Source organism: Quercus robur, chromosome 9, assembly GCF_932294415.1.
Source record: "Quercus robur chromosome 9, dhQueRobu3.1, whole genome shotgun sequence".
In the NCBI taxonomy this organism is placed as follows: Eukaryota; Viridiplantae; Streptophyta; class Magnoliopsida; order Fagales; family Fagaceae; genus Quercus; species Quercus robur.
This window is the reverse complement of record NC_065542.1, coordinates 13,520,578-13,542,470: the sequence shown is the minus strand read 5'-3', so window position 1 is coordinate 13,542,470 and position 21,893 is coordinate 13,520,578. Positions and strand designations below refer to the sequence as shown.

At 37.5% G+C, this 21,893-nt stretch overlaps 1 protein-coding gene across 3 annotated transcripts; it reads right to left on the bottom strand.

Annotated features, from left to right (window-relative positions):
• Positions 1-5,436: 5,436 nt before the first annotated feature.
• LOC126698186 (ferric reduction oxidase 4-like) lies at positions 5,437-16,943 on the bottom strand. 3 transcript variants are annotated; one of them, XM_050395230.1, is made up of 9 exons: positions 16,676-16,941; positions 16,495-16,597; positions 16,144-16,332; positions 15,590-15,824; positions 13,174-13,501; positions 12,865-13,102; positions 11,721-12,430; positions 5,827-5,978; positions 5,437-5,678 (listed from the first exon to the last, which is right to left on the bottom strand). In XM_050395230.1, the coding sequence occupies exons 1-8, from the start codon at positions 16,824-16,826 to the stop codon at positions 5,839-5,841; spliced, it is 2,094 nt and encodes a 697-aa protein (XP_050251187.1). In that variant the 5' UTR covers positions 16,827-16,941; the 3' UTR covers positions 5,437-5,678; positions 5,827-5,838. The 3 variants fall into 3 exon arrangements, with proteins under 3 accessions (XP_050251187.1, XP_050251188.1, XP_050251189.1); XM_050395231.1 differs by lacking the exon at positions 5,827-5,978 and having other exon boundaries at positions 16,676-16,943; XM_050395232.1 differs by lacking the exon at positions 16,144-16,332 and having other exon boundaries at positions 16,676-16,942.
• Between the last annotated feature and the right edge of the window lie 4,950 nt (positions 16,944-21,893).

Here is a 21,893-nt window from a genome sequence, read left to right as displayed (position 1 = left end):
TTTTTTTTTTTTCAGTAGTCCCTATTATTGCCCAACAACCGGTCAATAAATAGTCAAACACTACACTAATATATTCTCTAATCTCTACAGAATCATAAACACAGAGTCACAAAGTCAAAAAGCCAAAAAAAAGAAGAAAAAAAAACACAGATTCAATTCACAATCAACAACTCAGTTCATCACTCATCAATAAACACCACAAGTCCACAAGCACATATTGTTAGATTCTGAGATTCACAAATATTATATTAGGTTTTGAAAGAAACTAGGAAAGGATAGATTAAATACTTGTGAGTTGAGCTGGAACAATGAAGCTGGGCTGGGCAGATCGAGCAACCGACGGCAAGAATCAAGATGGGTCTCACGTGGGCATGGCGACGGTGGTGGCGTTGGTGTGGCCATTTCCCGTTTGGGTATGCGATGGGAACTGGTGGCAGCGTGAGGCATGAGGCATGGTGGCGGCATGAGGCGTGAGCGGTGGCATGAACCGGTGAACGGCGGCATGAGCTTTTTTTTCACTGTGTCTGTTTCGCCTCTCAGTCTCGCCTCTCTTTTCTTTTCTTTTTTTTTTTTCCTTCGTTTTCGGTTTTAGCTTGTTCCGTTTGTTCCTTTTGCTAGGTTTTCAATTTTTCTTCTTTACATTTTTTTTTTTTAGACTTACATGGGCTGATGGGCTCTTGACTGGGCCGACCGGCTGGGATAGGGGGGGCCAAGTCATTTTGATAAGGGGGGCCAAGTCCTTTATTTTTTTGTTTTTTGAAAAACTTTACCTACTAAAATTTTTTTTTTTTGGACCCATGGGGGGCCCGGGCCCCCTTAGGCCCCTTCCTGGGTCCGTCCCTGGGTGGAGAAGAAATTTTCAAAGCACTCTAAAGTCATAAAAGCGGTTTTTAAAAAAATTTTATGATATATTGAAGAGTCTAAGTTGCTTAAAGCAGATTGTGGGATCACGTTAATAAGTATTTATTGGGTAATAATTAGGAATATGGGTATGAATGCGTACATGGTTTTACAATTTTTTTCACTACATGGTTGTGTTATTTGTATGATTGCTTTATTTGGAGATGCGTTTAAACTGTAGTTATTAATCGGAAATTAAATTCAATACATAATTAATTAAGTAATATGGTTAATTAAATTTTGATTAAATCAACCAAGGGGTATAAAACACTTAATGCTTATTACGACACAAACCTCCTTAACGTATTATATAATTTTATTATTATTTTTTTCTCTTTTCCTTTCGTAAGATTTTCTTGTTGGTATAATAAATTTGTAAAGTTGTGATTTACAACTATGTTTTATGTTGGCTTTATTCTATGACAAAAAGTGTTGTAATTGCTTTAATTTTGTTCATTGTATTTTGTGGGATTTTATTGTATTGGGTTTAGTATTAAGTTGGTGAATAATCGAGCATAAAATGAAGATTAGTGCATTTTGTGACTAGCTCGCGAGAAGGGTTCCCACGAAAAAGGCATGTGAGAAACACATGACTGGAAGATGAAGAGTTGTGTTAGACTGTCAATTTCGCGAGTATTTCGCGGGTAAGGCCTTCCTGTGAGATACCCGCGAGACTTTTTGTTTGAAAGATTTTTAAGTGTAACTTTTTTATCCTTCATCTATACTATATATACCCTCATTACCCACAGAAATTGTAAGGAGGCCATTCGGAGAGAAAACCCTAGATAGGTTTTCTACAACACACACACCAATCTTTTAGAGAGAGAGCTACTCATCCTTAGTGAGAAATCATTTTAGCCTCTTCTCCTTCCCTCTCCTATTGTCATACTTTGAGAGGAGATTTGTACCCAAACACAACCCACACATTTTCAGAGTGTAGAAAGTGTTTTGGAGCTTGGGAAGCTTTGGGGATTTGCCAATGCAATCGGGCGTATTGTGGGTTCCGAAAAGTTAAACAAGACACGATTTCGAGAAGCCTTATTGGAGTAGAAGCTTGGAGGGCTTAAGTACATTAGGTAGATTAGGCTTGGAGGGTCTCTTACTATTCATGTATCCCAACTTATTGTCTAGTGGATTGATTTACCGTTTGGAGGGGGGCGGAGAGGTTTTTCGCCAAGTTCTTCGATTTCCTCTTCGATAATACATCGCCATGTTATCTTGTGTTTGTATTTCTCTTCCCTTACACATCGCCGTGTTAACTTGTGTTTGTGTTTTAGAGTAGCTTTATTGTTTATTTGCTCGCATTTACTCTATTCCGCACTTAGATAAGTTAGAGTAAAAGTAATCTAGCCATAATTTTTAATTGAGGGTCTAACAAGCTCTTGTGTTTTCACACATATTCGAGCTTTCATAATTAATAAACAATTATATGTCAGATTTTATTTAAAGGGAATAAAGAAACATATTTTTCAATATTTATTATAGTCACTATATTAAAAAAAAATATTATAGGAAGAAGTAAAATAAAGAAGCAATAATTTTGATTGAAGAGAAAAAAAAAAAAAAGAACATTATTGTTAGCTTTCAAAAGTTAAAAAAAATGATAATAGGATATATATATATATATATATATTTATCATGTTAACAGTATTGCATTTCATTCTCCTTCATTAATGGAGAAAATATCATGTTAACATAATAAAATTCAAAATTTGATATTTTTTTCAAATGTATAAATATTCATAGTATATATAGTTGCAAACTATTACAATTTTAAATTATATGAGTCTATATTAGCCAACATACAAGAAATCTACGCGTTTTCCTCAGGGTCTTATTAATGGGTACTCTTAGAACAATTGTTAATAAATCATTTTAAGAAAATTTTGACACCACTTTATAGGGAAATATAAAAATCGGTCAAATAAATTAATTACTTTTTTCTTTTCTCATAAAAAGTTTTTAAAAATATTTTCTAAGCTAATGCTCTTAGGGTATTTGTTAACTTTTTCCTAGATAAATTATAATGAACATGATCTCTTTTTTGTGTTTTTTTTTTTTTTTTAAACGTTAAAATATAACTTAATATTCAAATGGATTGTTATTTATTTTTGAAATTGATCTTTTATATATATATATATGGTTGAGTTCAAGTTATATATGGTGTAATTCTAAGTAATGTTACACTATCCAATAACTTGTTATTGAATTCATATTTTGAAAATCTCACCATTGGATTACATGTTCTATATATTTTTAACATGCATGTCAAGTTTTACACCAATTAGATATTATTTACTATTCGATCTATAAACTCATATCTTATGCAATTTTTAAAATACAAAAACTTGAATTTAAACAATTGATTGATGACATGACTATTGATCTTTGATTACCTTGAAACTTTGCAAACATAGAGAATATACAAAAATAGTGTAATCCAATGATTAATTTGTCAAAATTCGCATCAAATTAAAAAATATTAAGTGGTGTAACATTACTTAGAGTTACACCAAGTATAACTTTAACTCAACTCATATATGTATATGGGATGAGTTCAAGTTATACCTGGTGTAACTTTAAGCAATGTTACACCACTCAAAAACTTATTATTGAATTAATATTTTGAAAATCCAACCGTTAAATTACATAGTATTTATGTTCTTAACATGCACGTCATTTTTCATATCAATCGGATGTTATTTATCATTTGATCCATAAACTCATCTTTTATGCATTATTTTAAACTACAAAAACTTGAATTTTAACAATTGATTGATGACATGACTATTAATCTTTAATCATCTTGAAATTTTGCAAGCATGGAGAATATATGAAGATAAGGTAATCTAACGGTGGATTTGTCAATATTCGCATTTGATTAAAAAATAGAGATTAAATTTTATAAGGATGGGGTGTAAAATCCATGTTTTACACCATCCAATAAGTGATTGCCATATCAGTATTTTACTTAAAATTCAATACATTCTACCATACCTAATAACATCTTGATAGATTCCCAATTTGGTTGGATTTATATATGGGTATTAGAATTGATTGAGTATTGTAGGGACACGATTTGCGTTGGACCACGGTAGGGTTGGGTTCGCACGTAAATGGACCCGTGCAATATCATTTGTAGAGAGTGGGGTCGAAAGGCTAAGTCATGTTTACTCGGCTGTGGTTTTGTTAAGTTTTTCCTGCATGATTTAGAGGTGTTCACCCCTTTGGTCCTCTCCTTTTTGGAAGGCCCCCTTTTTAGGTTGCAAATTTTCCTTTTATATTAGCATGCATTCAATTGCCTTCGTCCACGTGTAGGGTCGAACTTTCCTAGCCTGACACTTGTCCCATCAGTTTAAGACCTGAGTTGTTGGGAGTGGTTGAGTAGGCTAAAGAGACACGACTCTGTGAGAGGCAAAGCTCCGTCTAGGGCAGGTAGTTTGGGCAGCCTTTCCTAGATATTTTAGATTTCTTACAAGATTATCCCTATGCCGCTTTTACCCCTTTCCTTAGTGTAGCTCTGGGCTAGCCGAGGGCTGTACCCTCCTCGGCGGTTTCTATGGCCCATTGGTGCTTTGCGTTTATTGGGCTGGGACTACTATCCTCTTCGGCCTGGGCCTTAAGTATTCCTGTGAATAGGTGGATCTGGCCCATCTGTTGTCGGGCCCCACAAGTATGATTGTGTTTATTCTTAAATATGTGATAAGATGGTGTGACATGTTGGGATTGGAGGGGTAAAATATGGGTTTTACACAACGTCCTTATAGAATTTAATCTCTAAAAAATATTGGGTGGTGTAACATTACTTAAAGTTACACCAAGTGTAACTTGAACCCAACCCTATATATATATATATATATATATATATATATATATATATAAACATGTTAAAAATTTCGTGAAAAAGTTGGTGCCCCAAAATTTATCCTTAATATCTCATTATCTACAAAAATTCTAGGACCACACACTGTTTCACACCATTTCCCATAACTATTTATATGTGGTTGTTAATGAGTGGTGGAAGAAAAAGTGATATGTCCATGTAAAAGTGTTAAGCAACCAGTTATAATCTGCCACATAAGATTTTTTTTTTTTTTTTTTTTTTTTTTTGTTGTTGCAGAAAATGTCAATGATTTTAAAAATTAGAACAGAAGGCTAAGGGCTTGTTTGGTTTGGCCATGACTTAGTTTTCATAACTCAATACTCATAACTTATAACTCACACTTAAAACCCATAACTCATAACCCAAATCTCACTTTATCTCAAAAACTCCAAAATTCTTGTTTGGTCACATTACTCAATCACATAACTCACATTTTGCCATCATAACTCATATTTCAGAAACTGAAAACACCATCCATCACTCAAATTTTTGAGTTTTGAGTAATGGAAACATCACCCAAAAACTAAGTCAAACAAGATTTTTTCGGTGGGACCCATGCGTTTTGGAAACTTAGTGATGAAAATTGAGTGATATCACTTAAAATCATGGTGATCCAAACAAGCCCTAAATCATCCTTAAAAAAACAATGAAACTGCGGTAGAACATCCTTTATCCACATTAAAATATCAAGAACATTTAAAGAATGTCTGGCCAGATTATGAGCTAAGTTATTTCCTTCCCGTCCAGTGTGAGAAAAGTTTAATCAATGGAAACACTTAAAAAAGATCATCAAATCTCTAATAAATTAAGCTACCAAAACCAGCAAAACTCAGAGCATCATCGGCAAGGGACTGCACCACCAGCAAAGAATCCCCTTCCAGTGTAGCTTGTAGTCCTGAAATAATTCAATTATCTATCAAACAGGGTGAGCAAATATTTACAAATGTCAAAACATTTCTTGAGCTATGGGCTTAAAAGTTTCCAACATCGCATCCCCTACGTTAAAAGTAGATTGTCTGCAATGCTATATCGAACACAATCACCTTCCAAATACATCACCAATTAAAGCTGATGGACTCAAAATGCAAATTATCTGCCAACCCAGACGAACAAATTTTGGCAACCTCATGTCGCATTGTCCTTGGGCCACAAACTAAGACTCCAATATCTGATCCTTCGCACCTAGGCAGAATTTCTACAATGCAAGAATGTCACCAAACATATTAATCGTGGAAAAATGCTTAAGTTACTATCAATTTACTACAAAAGACCTACAAACTGATATAATAATATATATACATATACGTGATTGGTGTCACTTTAATAACTAAATAAATAAATGATTGAATTATGCTCTTTTGGTTAGTGGTGACACATAAATTTATAAGGCATAGTGAGTACAGTGGTAAGCCAGTAGAAGCACTTGGAGGAAAGGTTATAGTGGCCAAGTTTCACACACGACGTGTACTCAATATGGAAGCCATTCCGCGAACCTTTAAACAACTATGGTTAACGAAGAAGGGTTTTGAAGTCAAAGATATGGGCAATCACGTAGTTCTCTTTGTATTTTCGGACAAAACAGATGCGGACAGGGTATTGCTAGGTGAGCCTTGGAGTTATGATAAGTATCTAGTTTCTCTGTGCAGGTTGGAGAAAAACGGTGCGGTGAAGGATTTAGTGTTTGACCGAACGGCTTTCTGGGTTCAAATCCACGACATCCCAGTCTGCGATATGACTCCAGAAGCGGCTGCTGAGATCGGTAAGGTCTGTGGGGAAGTGCAACCGGGTATTCGGGACTGGGGCAATCAAGATGGCAATACGTTCATGCGAATTAAAGTACGGGTTAATACTTCAAAGCCACTGTGCCGAGGACGAAAACTCCGTAGAGAGGATGGAGAGATTGGCTGGATACGCTTCAAGTACGAGCGGCTGTCGATAATGTGCTACTGGTGCGGAAAACTTTCTCACAGTGACAAAGACTGTGAGCTATGGGTTAGGAGCAACGGGTCACTTACTGAAAGTGACAGACAATTCGGTGCATGGCTCCGTGCCCCGTTGTTCAACACAAAAAAATGCTCGGCAATCCGGGTGGGTGGCGAAGATGAGGTGAACCTTAAGCATGGTGGATCGGACCAGGGGGCAATCGGAGAGGTAGTGGAAGATTTAGGACACCAGAGTGGGAATGGTAACAGCCCTGTGAACGACCGGAATCGCCGGCAGAAGGAGGAGACCAGTGGACCGTTTCCTACAAACAAGGAAACAGGCGCAAATTCCGTTACCGTAATCCCAGGTACGAAATTTAATGCAGAACGTGATTCTTGCGGAGTAACGGATTTTCAGGAGACGTTACACGGGATTGACGAAGCTATTTCAAAATATGATAAGACCGTGGTGGATCTTAATTCAAATGGACATACATCCTTTTTGGGCCAAGCTGAGGCCCATAAAATATCAACCATGCTGGGAAATAAGGGCCGTGCTTTAAGTGAAGATGAAGATATGCCCCCAGTAAAAAGCCTACAAGGAAATGAATTTAAGGCTCGTGGGTGGAAGAGATTAGTTAGTGACCGGCCTTATGTAGAAGTCCAGAATACACCCATGTAGAGAAAAAGAGCAGTACGTGACGAGGAGGATGAAATGGAAGTTGGGGTTTTGAAGAAGAAGTTATGTTCCTTTGACACAACACAACAGCAAACAGCGGAGGCTGCGGGACAGCCCCGCCGAGAGCAATGAGTTGCCTTGCTTGGAACTGCCGTGGGCTTGGGAACCCACTGGCAGAGGATGAGCTTGAAACCATTATTCGAGCACAAGATCCCCTAATTGTTTTCTTGTTGGAAACCTGGTCTGGAAGAAAACGATTAGAAAAGTTACGGTGTAAGATCAAATATGCAGGCTTGTTCACTGTTCCTAGTTCGGGTAGGGGCGGTGGTTTGGCTCTTTTATGGAAATCAGATATTTCGGTATGGGTAGACAGCTTCTCTAAGTACCATATAGACGCAGTGGTGAATGGAACAAGTCAGGAACCTTGGCGCTTCATCGGATTCTATGGTGAACCCAACACTCATTATAGGGAGGAAGCATGGAGTATGTTAAGTATGTTACGATCAAAATCGCACTTACCGTGGTGTTGTATGGGAGACTTTAACGAAATTCTACAGTTGGAGGAGAAGAGAGGTGGTAGAATCAGGCCGCATGTACTGATGCAAGCTTTCCGTGATGTGTTGGATGTTTGCGGTTTTGTGGATCTTGGCTTCACAGGACCAGAATTTACGTGGCACAGTAGGAGACACGGTCACCTGATTTGGGAACGTTTAGATAGGGGGGTGGCCAACTATGACTGGCTAGCCAAATTCCCAGTAGCTCAAGTCCGCCATCTTCATTGTTTTTCCTCTGATCATTGTCCCATTAAACTGGTTTTTGATCCTAACAGTGAGTCACAAAGGTGGTTTCGGCGTCCCTTTCGTTTTGAAGAAATGTGGCTAGCAGATAGGGGCTGTAGTGATACGGTTCTAAGAGCTTGGGAGATTTCACAAGAAGGCAACCCCATGTTTAAAGTGTCCAAAAAACTCAAGAGGTGTAAAAAGATGCTTAGGTCTTGGAGCAAAGATCATTTTGGTAACGTCAAGAAACAGATTGCTAATAAAAAGGAGAGGTTGTGGAAAGCTGAAGAGGAAGCAGCCAAGGGTGGGAGTTATGGGATGGTTGTTCAGTTGCGAAGGGAACTTAATGTCTTGCTGGATAGAGAAAGCAAAATGTGGAGGCAGAGAGCCAGAACACAGTGGGTGGCGAAGGGTGACAAAAATACAAGATATTTTCATGGGGTGGCTACTCAAAGGAAGAGGAAAAATTTTATTAAGGGTATCAAAGATGGTGAAGGAGTCTGGCAGAGAGATGAGGAAGTGGTTTCGGAAATCTTTGTGGAGTACTATACCAGATTGTTTACTCAATCACATTTCCATGATCTTGACCGAGTCCTTGAAGGGGTTAAAAGGGTAGTCACAGTAGATATGAATGCAGAATTGGTGAAACCATATAGTATGGAGGAAGTTGATATTGCTATCAAACAAATGGCTCCTTTGAAGGCACCAGGACCTGATGGAATGCCACCCCTATTTTACCAATCCTTTTGGCAGCACATTGGCCCAGAAGTTACAGAAGCGGTGCTATCTTGCCTAAATTCTGGTACTCTCCTCAAATCCATCAATCACACTTTCATTACTTTGATTCCAAAAGTTAATAATCCTGAATTGGTTTCGGAATTTAGACCCATCAGTTTATGCAACGTGATTTATAAAATTATTAGCAAAGTTATTGCCAATCGGTTAAAACCCTTTCTGAATTCTATAGTTTCAGAAGCTCAAAGTGCTTTCATTGCTGATAGACTTATTACAGATAACATCTTGATTGCCTTTGAATCCCTGCATTATATGAAAACTCAAAGCTCGGGAAGGGAAGGTTCTATGGCTTTGAAATTAGATATGAGCAAGGCCTATGATAGAGTGGAGTGGAGTTTTCTAGAAAAAATCATGTTAAAGATGGGGTTTCAGGATTCATGGGTGGCTATGATTATGCAGTGTGTTTCTACAGTGACTTATTCCATACTCTTAAATGGTGAACCAAGAGGGTTTATTCAACCATCCAGAGGGTTGAGGCAAGGTGACCCCCTTTCCCCCTTTCTCTTCTTGTTTTGTGCGGAAGGTCTAAATGCTCTTCTTAACAAAGCAGTGGATAATGGGGAGGTAAGGGGTTTATCTCTATGTCGCCAAGAGCCAAAGATTACTCATCTCTTTTTTGCAGATGATTGCCTTTTGTTTTGCAGGGCCAACAAAAATGAATGTCAAAAAATCCAGCAACTACTTCATTGGTATGAAGGTGCATCTGGCCAATTGGTGAATAAGGACAAAACAACCCTCTTCTTTAGCAGAAACACATCGGAGGAGGTTCAACAAGAAATCAAGGTATTGCTAGGGGTGCCAGCTATCAAGCACTATGAGAAATACTTGGGCTTGCCGTCATTTGTGGGGAGACAAAAAAAAGCTTGCTTCATTCAGATCAAGGAACGGATTTGGGCAAAAATGCAAGGGTGGAAGGAAAAGTTACTCTCTCAAGCAGCAAAAAAAGTCATGATAAAGGCGGTTATTCAATCTATTCCCACTTATTCGATGAGTGTGTTTCGGTTACCAATTGGTTTAATCAAGGATATTGAGACGATGATCCGAAAATTTTGGTGGGGAAATCAAGATAATACAAGAAGAATGCAGTGGGTGAAGTGGAGTACTTTATGCTCTCCAAAGTCTCTTGGGGGTATGGGATTTCGTGTTCTTCGACAATTTAATGATGCACTTCTTGGTAAACAGGTTTGGAGACTTTACCATGAGAAGGACACGTTACTGTATAAAGTCTTTAAACCGAAATATTTTCCAGTGGGGAGTATCTTGGATGCTGAGTTCAACCCGCGAAGTTCCTTTGCTTGGAAAAGTATTTTACAGGCTAGGGAGGTTATTTGCAAGGGAGCACGGTGGAGAATAGGAGATGGTTCAGGGATCAACATATGGAAGCACCGTTGGCTGGAGTCTTCAGGGGGAGGCCAGATTGTATCTCCTCAACTTGATCCTTCTCTGATCACAGTAAAGGATCTCTTCATCCCTGACACAAGAGTTTGGAATAAGGAGATCATTGAACAAAATTTCTTACCGTGGGAAGCCGAGAGCATTCAAGGAATTCCTGTCAGCCATTATCCGATGGAGGACTTGCTTATATGGCCACACACCACGGATGGAAGCTACACTGTTAGAAGTGCTTATCAGTTGATGGCCGCTGAGACCAGAGCTGCTCTGCCCAGTCCGTCCGCTACAGGGGGTTGCAAATCCTTTTGGAATAGAATTTGGGATATGCAAGTTCCAAATAAAGTTAAGCACTTTATATGGAGAGCCTCAAATGAGTCTTTACCCACCAAGCTCAATCTATTTACACGGCACATTCTCCCTGAGAACATTTGCAGCCTCTGTGAAGAACACACCAAAGATACTATTCACTGTCTTTGGCTGTGTGATCGGGTTAAATGTATCTGGCTTTCGGAGCCATCTTTCTGTCCATTCTGACCAAAGATTTTTAGAAATTTTGGCGATCTTGTTTCAGCGGTTTTAGCTAATGCAAGCCCAGCCATAGCTGCTCTGTTTTTGATGGTTGCTTGGAGCATTTGGATGAGGCGGAATAAACTGAGGGAGAAGCAAAGTGTTTGGGGAGTAGGGGAGACGGTGCAGCGAGCTCGTGAGCTGTTACAGGAATTTTGGGACGTTCAGGATCGTCCATTTCGGTCTAGGGTGTCTCGCACAAGACCGCCATGGACGCCGCCAAGTGCTGGTTTTTATAAGCTGAATTTCGACGGTGCCGTCTTCGAAAGTTCTGGTAGAGTAGGTCTGGGGGTGGTAGTTAGGGATGTGGAAGGAATGATAATCGCAGCTCTAAGTCAGAATATTCCGCTCCCCAGCTCTGTAGAATCGGTGGAAGCCATGGCTGCCCGACGTGCTATCCTTTTGGCGTAGGAGATAAGTCTCACACAAGTGGTAGTGGAGGGTGACTCACTAAAGGTAATTGAAGCCATCAATAGTCCAAAACAGTGTAGGATTCAGTGGGGTCACATTATAGAAGATATTAAAATAGCTAGTCTTTATTTGCAAGCTTGTAGTTTCTGCCATGTTAGTAGGGGGGGTAACAATTTAGCCCACTCCCTGGCAAGAAGAGCAGTTTTAACTGCTGATATTGATGTGTGGTTAGAAGAACTACCACAGGATTTGGATGATGTTTTCCAGTCTGATTTGCCGAAATAAAATTGACTTACCTTATTCTCAAAAAAAAAAAAAAATAAATAAAAAAGAAAAAAAAGAAGGCCGTGTGCACATTTACTCTCATATATGGGTGTGGTAGTGGAACTTACCCTTAAGATCAGGCTTTGCACCAAAATGCACCTTGGTGGCTTGAACAAGGGACTGATGAGGAAGGCTTTCAAGCTCCCTATCCGCAACATAAAATTGAGACCATGGTGAAGTTGGTGGTGTTGGAGCTTTCAGGTTTAGGATTCGCTCATATTCCTTGGCATTTTGTTTCTTGCACCAAAGAAAGATTGCACTAGAAGCTATAAAAATGCAGGTACAAACCAAAAATATGTCCCAAAGAGCTCTCAAGGTGAAATGGTAAGGCTCATAGGTTTCTTGTTCAATAGGGAAAATGTAGTAACGAGTGAAAATGCCCAAAATGAGAAGGAACATGACAAATGATGATGAGATTATTGCACCAAGCCATAACCAGTTGTTTGGGCCTAGAGCTGCAGAAATAGGCGAGTCAAATGGATCTGACTTGAACCAAATGGTTTGGAGGTGCTTTTCGGAATCTGTAAAAGTCTGCTCATTCTCTCTGGTCACATAGGCTTCTATTTGCAACTGCATTTTGGAAATCTGTGTGTGTGTGTCTGAGATAGGAAGTAAGAGATTTAACATGGTGAGATCTGCCAAGTTCTTGAATGCACAAATTAGGAGAACTGGCGGAACATCTAATTCTTCACTTTGGCTTCGGAAAATGATCTCGCGAATTATGGAGATAAAAGGAGTAATGCCACTTCCTCCACTCACCATCACCAAGGACTCATGCCTAGTGCCAAACAAAGATCAATCATATTAAATGACAAAGCAATTCAAAGTCATAAACATATAGGGGCGTTTGGTATGGTTATTTGAGCAATACTATTCATTTTTTAAACAACATTATACGTATCTCCATACACTTTTTCACTCATACGTATTTCTAAAAAATACAAATAACATTACTAGAATAATGTTACCAAATGGTCCCATAATAATGAATTTTACAATATAATATTTATAAATTGATTTGTCACTAATCACAACAAAAAAATAAAGTTAATTTATTATGTTTTTGAAATCTACAAATTATATTCATTGTCATATCAATTTGTAAAAGTTATGTGTTGTAAAATTTGTAACAGTTTATACCATATGTTATAATTTAGAAGCTAGACCCTTTGCAGTACTATAGTAGGGAAGTCTTTCATGGTTAAAACTGACCTCAAAAAATGAGAGGAAGTAGGACCATAAGGTCCTTCAACAGAAACATTAAGGTAATCCACAGAAGAAGAAAGTTCCTGGTAAAGCTTTTGGGACCAACTTCCCTCGCGTTTGATGACAATGCTGAGCTTATCTGGCTCCATATTACAATTAGAAGTAATTGTAAAAGGGTGCCACTGAAGCTTGGAAATGCTAGGCACATTTAAAAACAATATGCTTGTGGGATTATAAATCAACCCTGGGAGGCAAAATTGCATGTTAAATGTGGAATAGTAGTAAATGTACACATTGATTATTGTTGTTTTATACCTGGGCTCTTGGAGAAGTTCAGTTCAACAGTGTCACAAGGTAAGATGCGTGCAGAGACTAATCTAGCCCTTCGTCTGGACTGTAGGAATCTCAAGAACCGATCAATAAAGAAAAGGTATATTCCAGGAAGGATCATGCAGAAGTAGGCAGCGCCAACATGCAGTACATAGAAGAAGATATAGAACCCATAGAGATGGTGGGTATAGAAGAAAACCTCAAACATCTTTCGCCTCACGCGAGGAAAGCTTGTCACCCACATTCCCATTGCAAATACAAATGCAATCTCCCCAGCTACATTTGGCACCCAATCTTTTCTCCATTCAAGCATCTGCATTAGTTATTGCCGAAACCTCATGTTTTAAAGGAATTGCCGACAAAACCTTCACATGCATGTAAAATTATTCCTGAGAAGCAGTGCTCATTCCATTCATATAAATAGTACTCACTATTATATGAGAAGAAGTAGCATTACTCTTGGAATACTGAATAATTACTTCACAGATGTAGAGACTAAGTTAGGATACCAATTTTTTTTTTTTGGGGAGTATGAAATCAATTTTATTTTTATTTTTAGAAAATCCAAATTAGTATCTATTTAGTATTAACAAAATATTAATAAATGAAAAGATGCAAGAGAGAAGAGAGACAAAGACAAGCGAGAGAGTGGGTGTGGGTGTTATATACGACACGAGTGCAATGATCTCAATGATGATGCGTTGTGTAAGATGGCATCTTGTGTGGCTTGTACTGCTATGCAATCGAAGAGACTCTTTCTATTCAATTGATATCAACATCAGTCTTAAAACTAAACTAGTCAAAGAATAGGAAAAAGTAAAGGTTAAAAGTTTTAAGGCTAGATCAAGATTCAATCGAAGTTCAAAACATGACGATGTAATAATTATTTTAATAATCATTTAATGAGAAAAAATATATATGTAAAAAGAATTTAAATAATTACAAATAAATCTTAATTAGAAAATGATATCTTTCACCGTTTATTACAAATATTAAGTAAATATTCTCATATTATTAAAAAAAATTTTAATAAATTTATACTACACAAAATATTTATAAAAGCTGAATATATTAGTAATATAATAATTAAAGAAAACAAAAAATTCAAAGTTAATATATAAATATATCTATAAGCACATGAATTCAAAAGGCGAAAGGAGGAGAGAAAAAGAAAAGTGTAATACTAAGGACACAACAATAAGTTTATACTATTTCTAAATTATCATACCAACTCACACATGAACTTACTACAACCACCAATTAATTATTTTATTTATGATTGGTATACTTATTTGGGAGTGTTGTATAATTATTGTAATTTTTTGTTGAGCTTGTAGCATTAAGTCATCTCTTATCTCTAAGACCGAGGCTTACTATTTTTTTTTTTTGAAAATATAATAAACTAAAAAAAAATCATTTCCAAGATAACAATATCAACCCATTAATTACCTCTTTTGACTTTTCAATTTTTCTCTCAAACAAAAAACAAACACCTATTAGTTTTTTTTTTTTCTCTCTCTCTCTCTCATTATAAAGGGGGGCCAAAGAAGAATTTTTTGGGGCCAAATACTAAATCTCAGGTAAATACATATAGTATTTTGAAAATATATGACTCTATCCCTGCACGTACATGTTCATGCCCTTGTGGGCATAATGAGTAACGAATACATACACGCAAATGCATATAGACATATATAACAATTATTTTTAATAATACAATCATATTTGAGACATTTTTCCTTAATACCAATTTTACTACAAATTTTTTTCAACTAACATAACAATGAATTGTGATTGGTATCACTGCAATAATATAATAAATAAAATATTTGTTTTATTTTATGAGTAATGACATATTAATTTTTAAGTTTTATGTAATAAAATTTGTAGAATTCACTCAAACTATAAAGAGTGATGCAAGCTAGGTATATTACAAGTTTTACGACATAGATTTTACAAATTGACATGTGTCAACTTTCAAAAATAACATTAAAAAAGTAAAAATGCTATAAAAATACTTCAAATTTTACTAAAAAATGTTTACAAACTGATGTGACAATAAATACAATTAGTGCATTATAATAACATAATAAATAAATATTTAATCTTTTTTTAAGTAACACATATATTGAAAAAAGAAAGATTAAGAAATCTCTTCTAAAAAGAAAGCATAAAGTAAACTAGGTCGACTATCACAAGGACTAACATAATTCTCTTCCAAAAACAAAGAGACAACGGATTCTAACAGCAAAATAGATAAAGAAATCTCACGTGTATCATCTTATAGCACAATAAAGATTAAATTAATGCTTCAATAGTGACTTCCTACCACTCTAGGTACTAAGTCACTATTGGACTGACTTCTATCCTTTTCATAAAAATTGCTTCAATAGCGAATTACCTCAGCCATTTGGTGAGTCGTGCCCCAGTAGACGATGAAACCGATAGTATGTGCGGCAAAAAGAATCATAGAAAGATGGCCGAGCCATATATGATACTTGATGCTAGACTCTGATGTGAGCCCAGCAAGAGGCAAAATTGAAGACCCTCGACTCACAGGAAAGAAGAGAAATGCCCAGCATATGTTTCCTACATACCCCAGTATGAATGATACACTTCGAAACCTTGTTTGCCACCTGCAATCGAATCCCAAAAGACCTATTTTCTTAAAATGTTGCCTTAAGATAGACAAAATTGAAGATTATAATTGGGGTTTGAATCACAGATATGGAACACAATCAAGGATACAATTGTTGTTGAGCTATCATTTGAACCCAAAAAAGTAGATTACTATAAGGAATCATACAAATAAGGTGTTTTTTCTTTCTTCAATAAAATTAGGCTCTTATCCTTGGGACAAGGCTTATAAACCATCTTCCAATATACTAACAAATCAATTAAGCTTCATTTTTTTTTTAATTATTGAAAATCAAATGAAGAGGTCTTCCTACTTACAATTTCTCGCCTGCTTTATGCACAAAGGGGTGATCGAAGGTGTAATAATGTATATAATTAAATAGAGACCAGATTAAGAGTGCAATGAACATGGCGGAAAAGGCAAGCTCCGTTGCAGTAACAATTCCCAGAGGAGCCATCACAAGCAGCGGACGTTTCGAGAAGGCCAAACGATGACTTTTAACAACACTACAATAATATGCCAGTATTTATGTTACTCCATATGAGTCATATGAATGAAAAATATTCATATTTTGATCAAGAAAGTGAAGATTTAAAATAAAAATAAAAATGTTAAGGTGAAGAACAAGTAATAAATGGAAGATTTACAATAGAAATATTATAATTAACCTTTTGGAGTTAATTTTTTTTGATTCCTGCTGAACATGGAGATAAACACAGCCCAAAGCGGCTATGAACATCATGGGAAATGAGAAAAGCAGAAGATTTGTCCCTGCACAATTAATGATATAAATTTAAGCATATAGTTCTAAGGGGGAAAAAAGAAGCAAATTAGAGAATTAAAGGCAACCTTGTTCTCCAAAATATGTTGAATTGAGCTTGCAGTTTAGCTTAGGAGTCCATGCTTGTGTGTATATCGTTGTTGGCAACAAAACCCAAACCATGAGCCACCCAATAAACACCACAAGGAAAATCATCCTCAAAGCTGTCCCCATGCTCATCTTCTTAGTTCTTTCCCTTGTGAATTGGGGAACTAATGGGAAAAGACGCTTTTTGGATATGCTAATGGAGACAAAACTCTTCTGCTATGCACTAATAAGCCTTTTGAAATTAAGAAATTTATAGGTGACAAAACTTCCTTCATACATCATCGTACGTATCTGCATTCATGCACTTCTACACCACCTTATTTATGGGACTATCCTACTAGAGTTTTTAGAGTAACTTCACTGTCAAGTTCTTTAAAATTTTTTATTCATTTAATTTGAAATAAAGTGGGTTGGATTATGCCTGATACTAAAATAGTGATAGTCAACATTATTTAAAAAAAAATTAATGACATGGTAAAATACTAAAATCTAATCCACTCATTTTAAAATGAAGGGTTAGAATTTAAGAAATATATATAGTGACGTTAACCTAAAAACTCTAGTGAATTGTAATCATGTTTATGAGATTTATTTTGCACAAATCTAAAAGCAGGAACCTCAACCTTATTAGTAGCCTATGGTTATGTCATGTAGAGGAAACATAGAAAAGGAAATAAAATTTTCTTTCATTTAAAAACATTATTTAGTACTTCCATTAATTACATGAATAGTGGGTCATATCATAATAAATTGAGTAATGATACATGTACAAACTATTTTACAAACTGTTGATGTGACAAATTTTTACTAGTTTTAATATGGGCCCATCACTAACATCACATTTTTATTTACAATAACTATTTGGAAAATACTAAAGCCACATCAGCAGTTTGTAAAAATGTTGTAAAATAATTTGTATTTGTAGTATTACTCTAATAAATTTAATTAGTGAGATCAACATTCATATAAATAAATGAATAATTACGGTTTCATTTAGCCCTCCATAAAACTTTACACATATATGGAAGAATAATTTATTGTCATGTGTTAATGGAGTAATTGCATTTATTTCTATGTGCTATATATTAATTATCTATAGGGATAGTATTCTCTCCTCTTAAATGAATTGTGAATTCCATTATAAATTTAATTGATATGTCCTACTATTAATGTTAAAAATGACAAATTTGGTTTAGGTCTAGTGCATCAAGTGCACTGGACCTAGTCAGATGATGACACATGTTCAAAAGTGAACACATGTCATCAACTCAACGGGTCCAGTACTACTAGACATTGGACTTAAATCTGACCCAAAAATAACTTCTTCATTTAGCATTCTACTCCATTAAAAGTTTGCATTTATCTCAAAACATTAATTTATTGTCATGTGTTAATGGAGTAATTTAATTTATTTCCATATGTTAACTATATACAGAAGGTGCACTAATTATTTATGTAAAAGGAATTCAGGGATTTACTTTTCTTAAATATATATTATAAACAATTTATTTGTAATACTTATTTAATTATTAACAAAAAAAATAATTAATATGAAATACAACATTCTTGCTCATGTTTAGTTAGTTTTGATGGGACTGACTAGACCTTCCTTCTTGGATAGCCTCATCAAATATACTTGTCCGCCTTAGTTGAACACAAACAAACATAGGCAAGTCATTAATAAGAGCATTAAATAGCTCGGACAGTTACTAAACAGTTGACAGATTGTTGGAGCCTCATCAAAACCCATATTCATGAGCCTTGAGGTGTTACAAAAAGGGCACTAGAGCCACAATTAAGGCCCCAACGGCTAGGAACCATGAAGTTGTATATATACACACTGATCAGAGACAAACTAGGTACATAGACTCACTCAAAAGTATTCATAGACACTGATATTCAATCCTCTCTTATTATTCTCTAAAAACTTTTATATACTGACTTTGGCATTGGAGGCGTGGTGGTAGGCACCATATCGGTGACCATCTTAAGGGAGCAATTGTTCCACATTTGCAGAGATAGTGACGAAGACCCAGCTCCATCTAGACGAACTTACAAGACTGACGATTTGCAATTCATCAGTTTGGCGCCATCTGTGGGGACAACATTTTCGCACTTAGGTTCGAAAGCGTAGTTTCTAATCAATCGCTAAATTCAGATGGAGTCTAACCAAGATCCTGCAGCATTAGCCTTGCAAGTCCAGGCACTTGCAGCTAGCGTCGAAGAGCTCATTAGACAGAATCAGGAGATGAGGCTACGACTTCAACAAGAGGAGAACTGGTCCAAGATCAATCAAGAAGACGATGAGGATAGTCAAAGAGGGAGTGACCGTCGAAGGCCAACCACTCCGAATGAACCAAACTCAGATCTTCTCCGGGAGATGAAAGAGGAAATGGACGAGCTGAGGAATGCCATTAAAGGGAAGACAGATCAAAGCCTAGATAGGACGGTCAGGATGACAAATTCACCTTTTACAGCGGCAGTCTTAGAATGCCTAGTGCTGTCAAAATTTCGCTTGCCTCAGCTTGAACAGTTTGGTAGCCTCAGGGACCCCCTAGACCACCTCAACACCTTTAAGACAACACTAGGCTTTCAACAACCTCCTAATGAAATACTATATTGCTCTTTCCTTACCACTCTTAAAGGAGCTGCAAGGGAGTGGTTCACAAAGTTACCAACATCGTCCATCGACAGCTTTGAGCAGTTGGACAATGCCTTCTTGCGACACTTCATTAGAGGGTAATGCCTGAAGAGACTAGCAAACCACTTACTCACCATCAGACAAGCGGAGAAAGAAACCCTAAGGTCGTATGTGAAACGCTTCACTCGAGAAACCTTAGAGGTAGACGAAGTTGATGACAAGGTACAGTTAACTACCTTTAAAGCTGGATTGAAGTCTAGAGAGTTCGTGGTCTCACTTGCGAAGAATTCTCCTAAGACGATGGAAGAAATGCTCCTGAAAGTACAGAAGTACATGAACGCAGAAGACGCTTTAGCCGCGATAAAGGATGAGAAAAAGACTAGTGAAAAAGGAAGGAAGGAGGACGACTGTAGAGGACGAAAAAGGAAACATCAAGATCGTCAAACAAGCGACGGGGGTAAAAGGAAAGACGAAAAAGCTCATCGAACAGTAAAATTTACTCCTTTAGTTATGTCTGTTGATAAAATTTTGGCGCAGATTAAAGATAAGTACTATCTCAAATGGCTTAGGCCATTACATTCGTCACCCAATATGCGTGATAAGAAAAAGTATTACTGTTTCCACAAGGATCACGACCATTACACAGAGGATTGTAGAGACCTGAAGGACTAGATAGAGGAGCTCATACGAAAAGGGAAATTGTAGAGATTTGTGAAGAAGGGGGAGCATAATAGGTCCAGGGACGATGATAAGGACAAGCGTGAAGCCTCACCAAGGGACGAGGACCGTACGCCCTAACGTTCGCCAAGTGTGATCGGGGAGATAAAGACGATTACAAGTGGGCCATCCATAGGAGGGTCGTTCAAGTCCCTTAAGAAGTCATATCAGAGGCAGGTGAACAGCGTCCACATGATGCCCCCGATGAAACAGAGATGAATGGATAGGGACATGTTTTTCTCTGAAGAAGATGCCAGAGGGGTGAAGCAGCCTCATGATGACCCCTTGATCATAATGTTAATGATAAAAGGGTTCAACACCTGGAGAATCCTCGTGGATAATGGCAACTCCGCGGACATTATCTACCTCTCTGCTTTTTAGCAGTTGAAGCTAGATCCAGGAAGGCTGCAGCCATTTGACTCTCCATTTGTCAGCTTCAGTGGAGACAGAGTGTATCCTAAAGGCATAGTGACACTGACGGTCACAGTAGGAACTCACCCAAGGCAATTAACTTGTCAATTGGACTTCTTGATTGTGGATTGTCCCTCATCTTATAATGTGATTATCGGGAGGCCCACACTTAACCGTTGGAAAGCAGCCGTATCCACCTATTGCCTGAAGGTAAAATTCCCAACTGAAAATGGTGTAGGCGAGGTAAAAGGAGATCAAGTACTGGCCAGGGAATGCTACCAGGCTGTGTTAGCTATAAAAGAAAACCATACATGGATGATTGAGGAGAAGGAAGAAGATAAAGTGGAAGCCTTGGAGACAGTAGAGTTGGTCAAAGGAGTATCAGTAAAGACGACCAGAATAGGGACGACTTTGAGCCCCGAGATGAGAGCGAGACTCATCCAGTTCCTTAAAGAAAACCTGGACATCTTCACATGGAGTCACGAGGACATGCCAGGCATATCCCTAGAAGTCATTCAATATAGGCTAAACGTGAACCCTGAGAAGAAGCCTGTCCAGCAGAGGCAATGAGTCTTCACTCTAGAACAGAACCAAGCAATTACAGACGAGGTCAACAAGCTGTTGTCAGCAGGCTTTATTCGAGAAGTCTACTACCTAGACTGGCTCGCCAATGTCATCCAAGTGAAGAAAATAAATGAAAAGTGGAGAATGTGCGTGGACTTCACGGACCTAAACAAGGCTTGCCCAAAGGATAGTTTCCCCCTACCAAGGATAGATCAGTTAATGGATTCCACAGCAGGGCATAAACTACTGACGTTTATGGATGCGTTCTCGGGGTATAATCAGATCAAGATGGCTGAGGAAGATCAGGAGAAAACTGCTTTCATCATGAGCCAAGGACTCTATTGCTATAAGGTAATGCCTTTTGGGTTGAAAAATGTAGGAGCAACCTACCAGAGATTAGTGAATAAAATGTTCAGCAAGCAGATCGGGAGAAACATGGAAGTATATATGGATGATATGCTCGTCAAGAGTAAAGAAGAGCTTGCTCATCTAGATGACCTTGGAGAAACGTTCGCCACACTCAAACAGTACCAGATGAAGTTGAACCCCAGTAAGTGCACCTTTGGAGTCGCCTCGGGGAAGTTCTTGGGGTTCATGGTGTCCTAAAGGGGGATAGAAGCAAACCCAGAAAATGTACGAGCCATACTTGACATGACGTTGCCAAAGACCGTCAAGGAAGTCTAGAAGCTCATAGGAAGGATAGCTGCACTCAACAGGTTCGTCTTTAAAGTGACGGACAAATGCTTATCCTTTTTCAAGACATTGAAGCAAGCTTTCGCCTGGACTGACGAATGTGAGGCAGCTTTTCAAGAACTCAAGCGCTACCTAAGCAATCCACCCCTCCTAAGCCCGTCTAAGGAAGGGGA

Bases quoted from the DNA above. Each gene is read 5' to 3' on its own strand.
- LOC126698186 (XM_050395230.1), bottom strand. From the start codon at position 16,826: ATGAGCATGGGGACAGCTTTGAGGATGATTTTCCTTGTGGTGTTTATT. The intron at 16,598-16,675 runs GTTGCCTTTAAT...TTAATTGTGCAG, and splicing joins AACATATTTTGGAGAACAAG to GGACAAATCTTCTGCTTTTC. The intron at 5,979-11,720 runs GTAAGTTCCACT...CTTGCATTGTAG, and splicing joins TGCAAAGCCTGATCTTAAGG to AAATTCTGCCTAGGTGCGAA.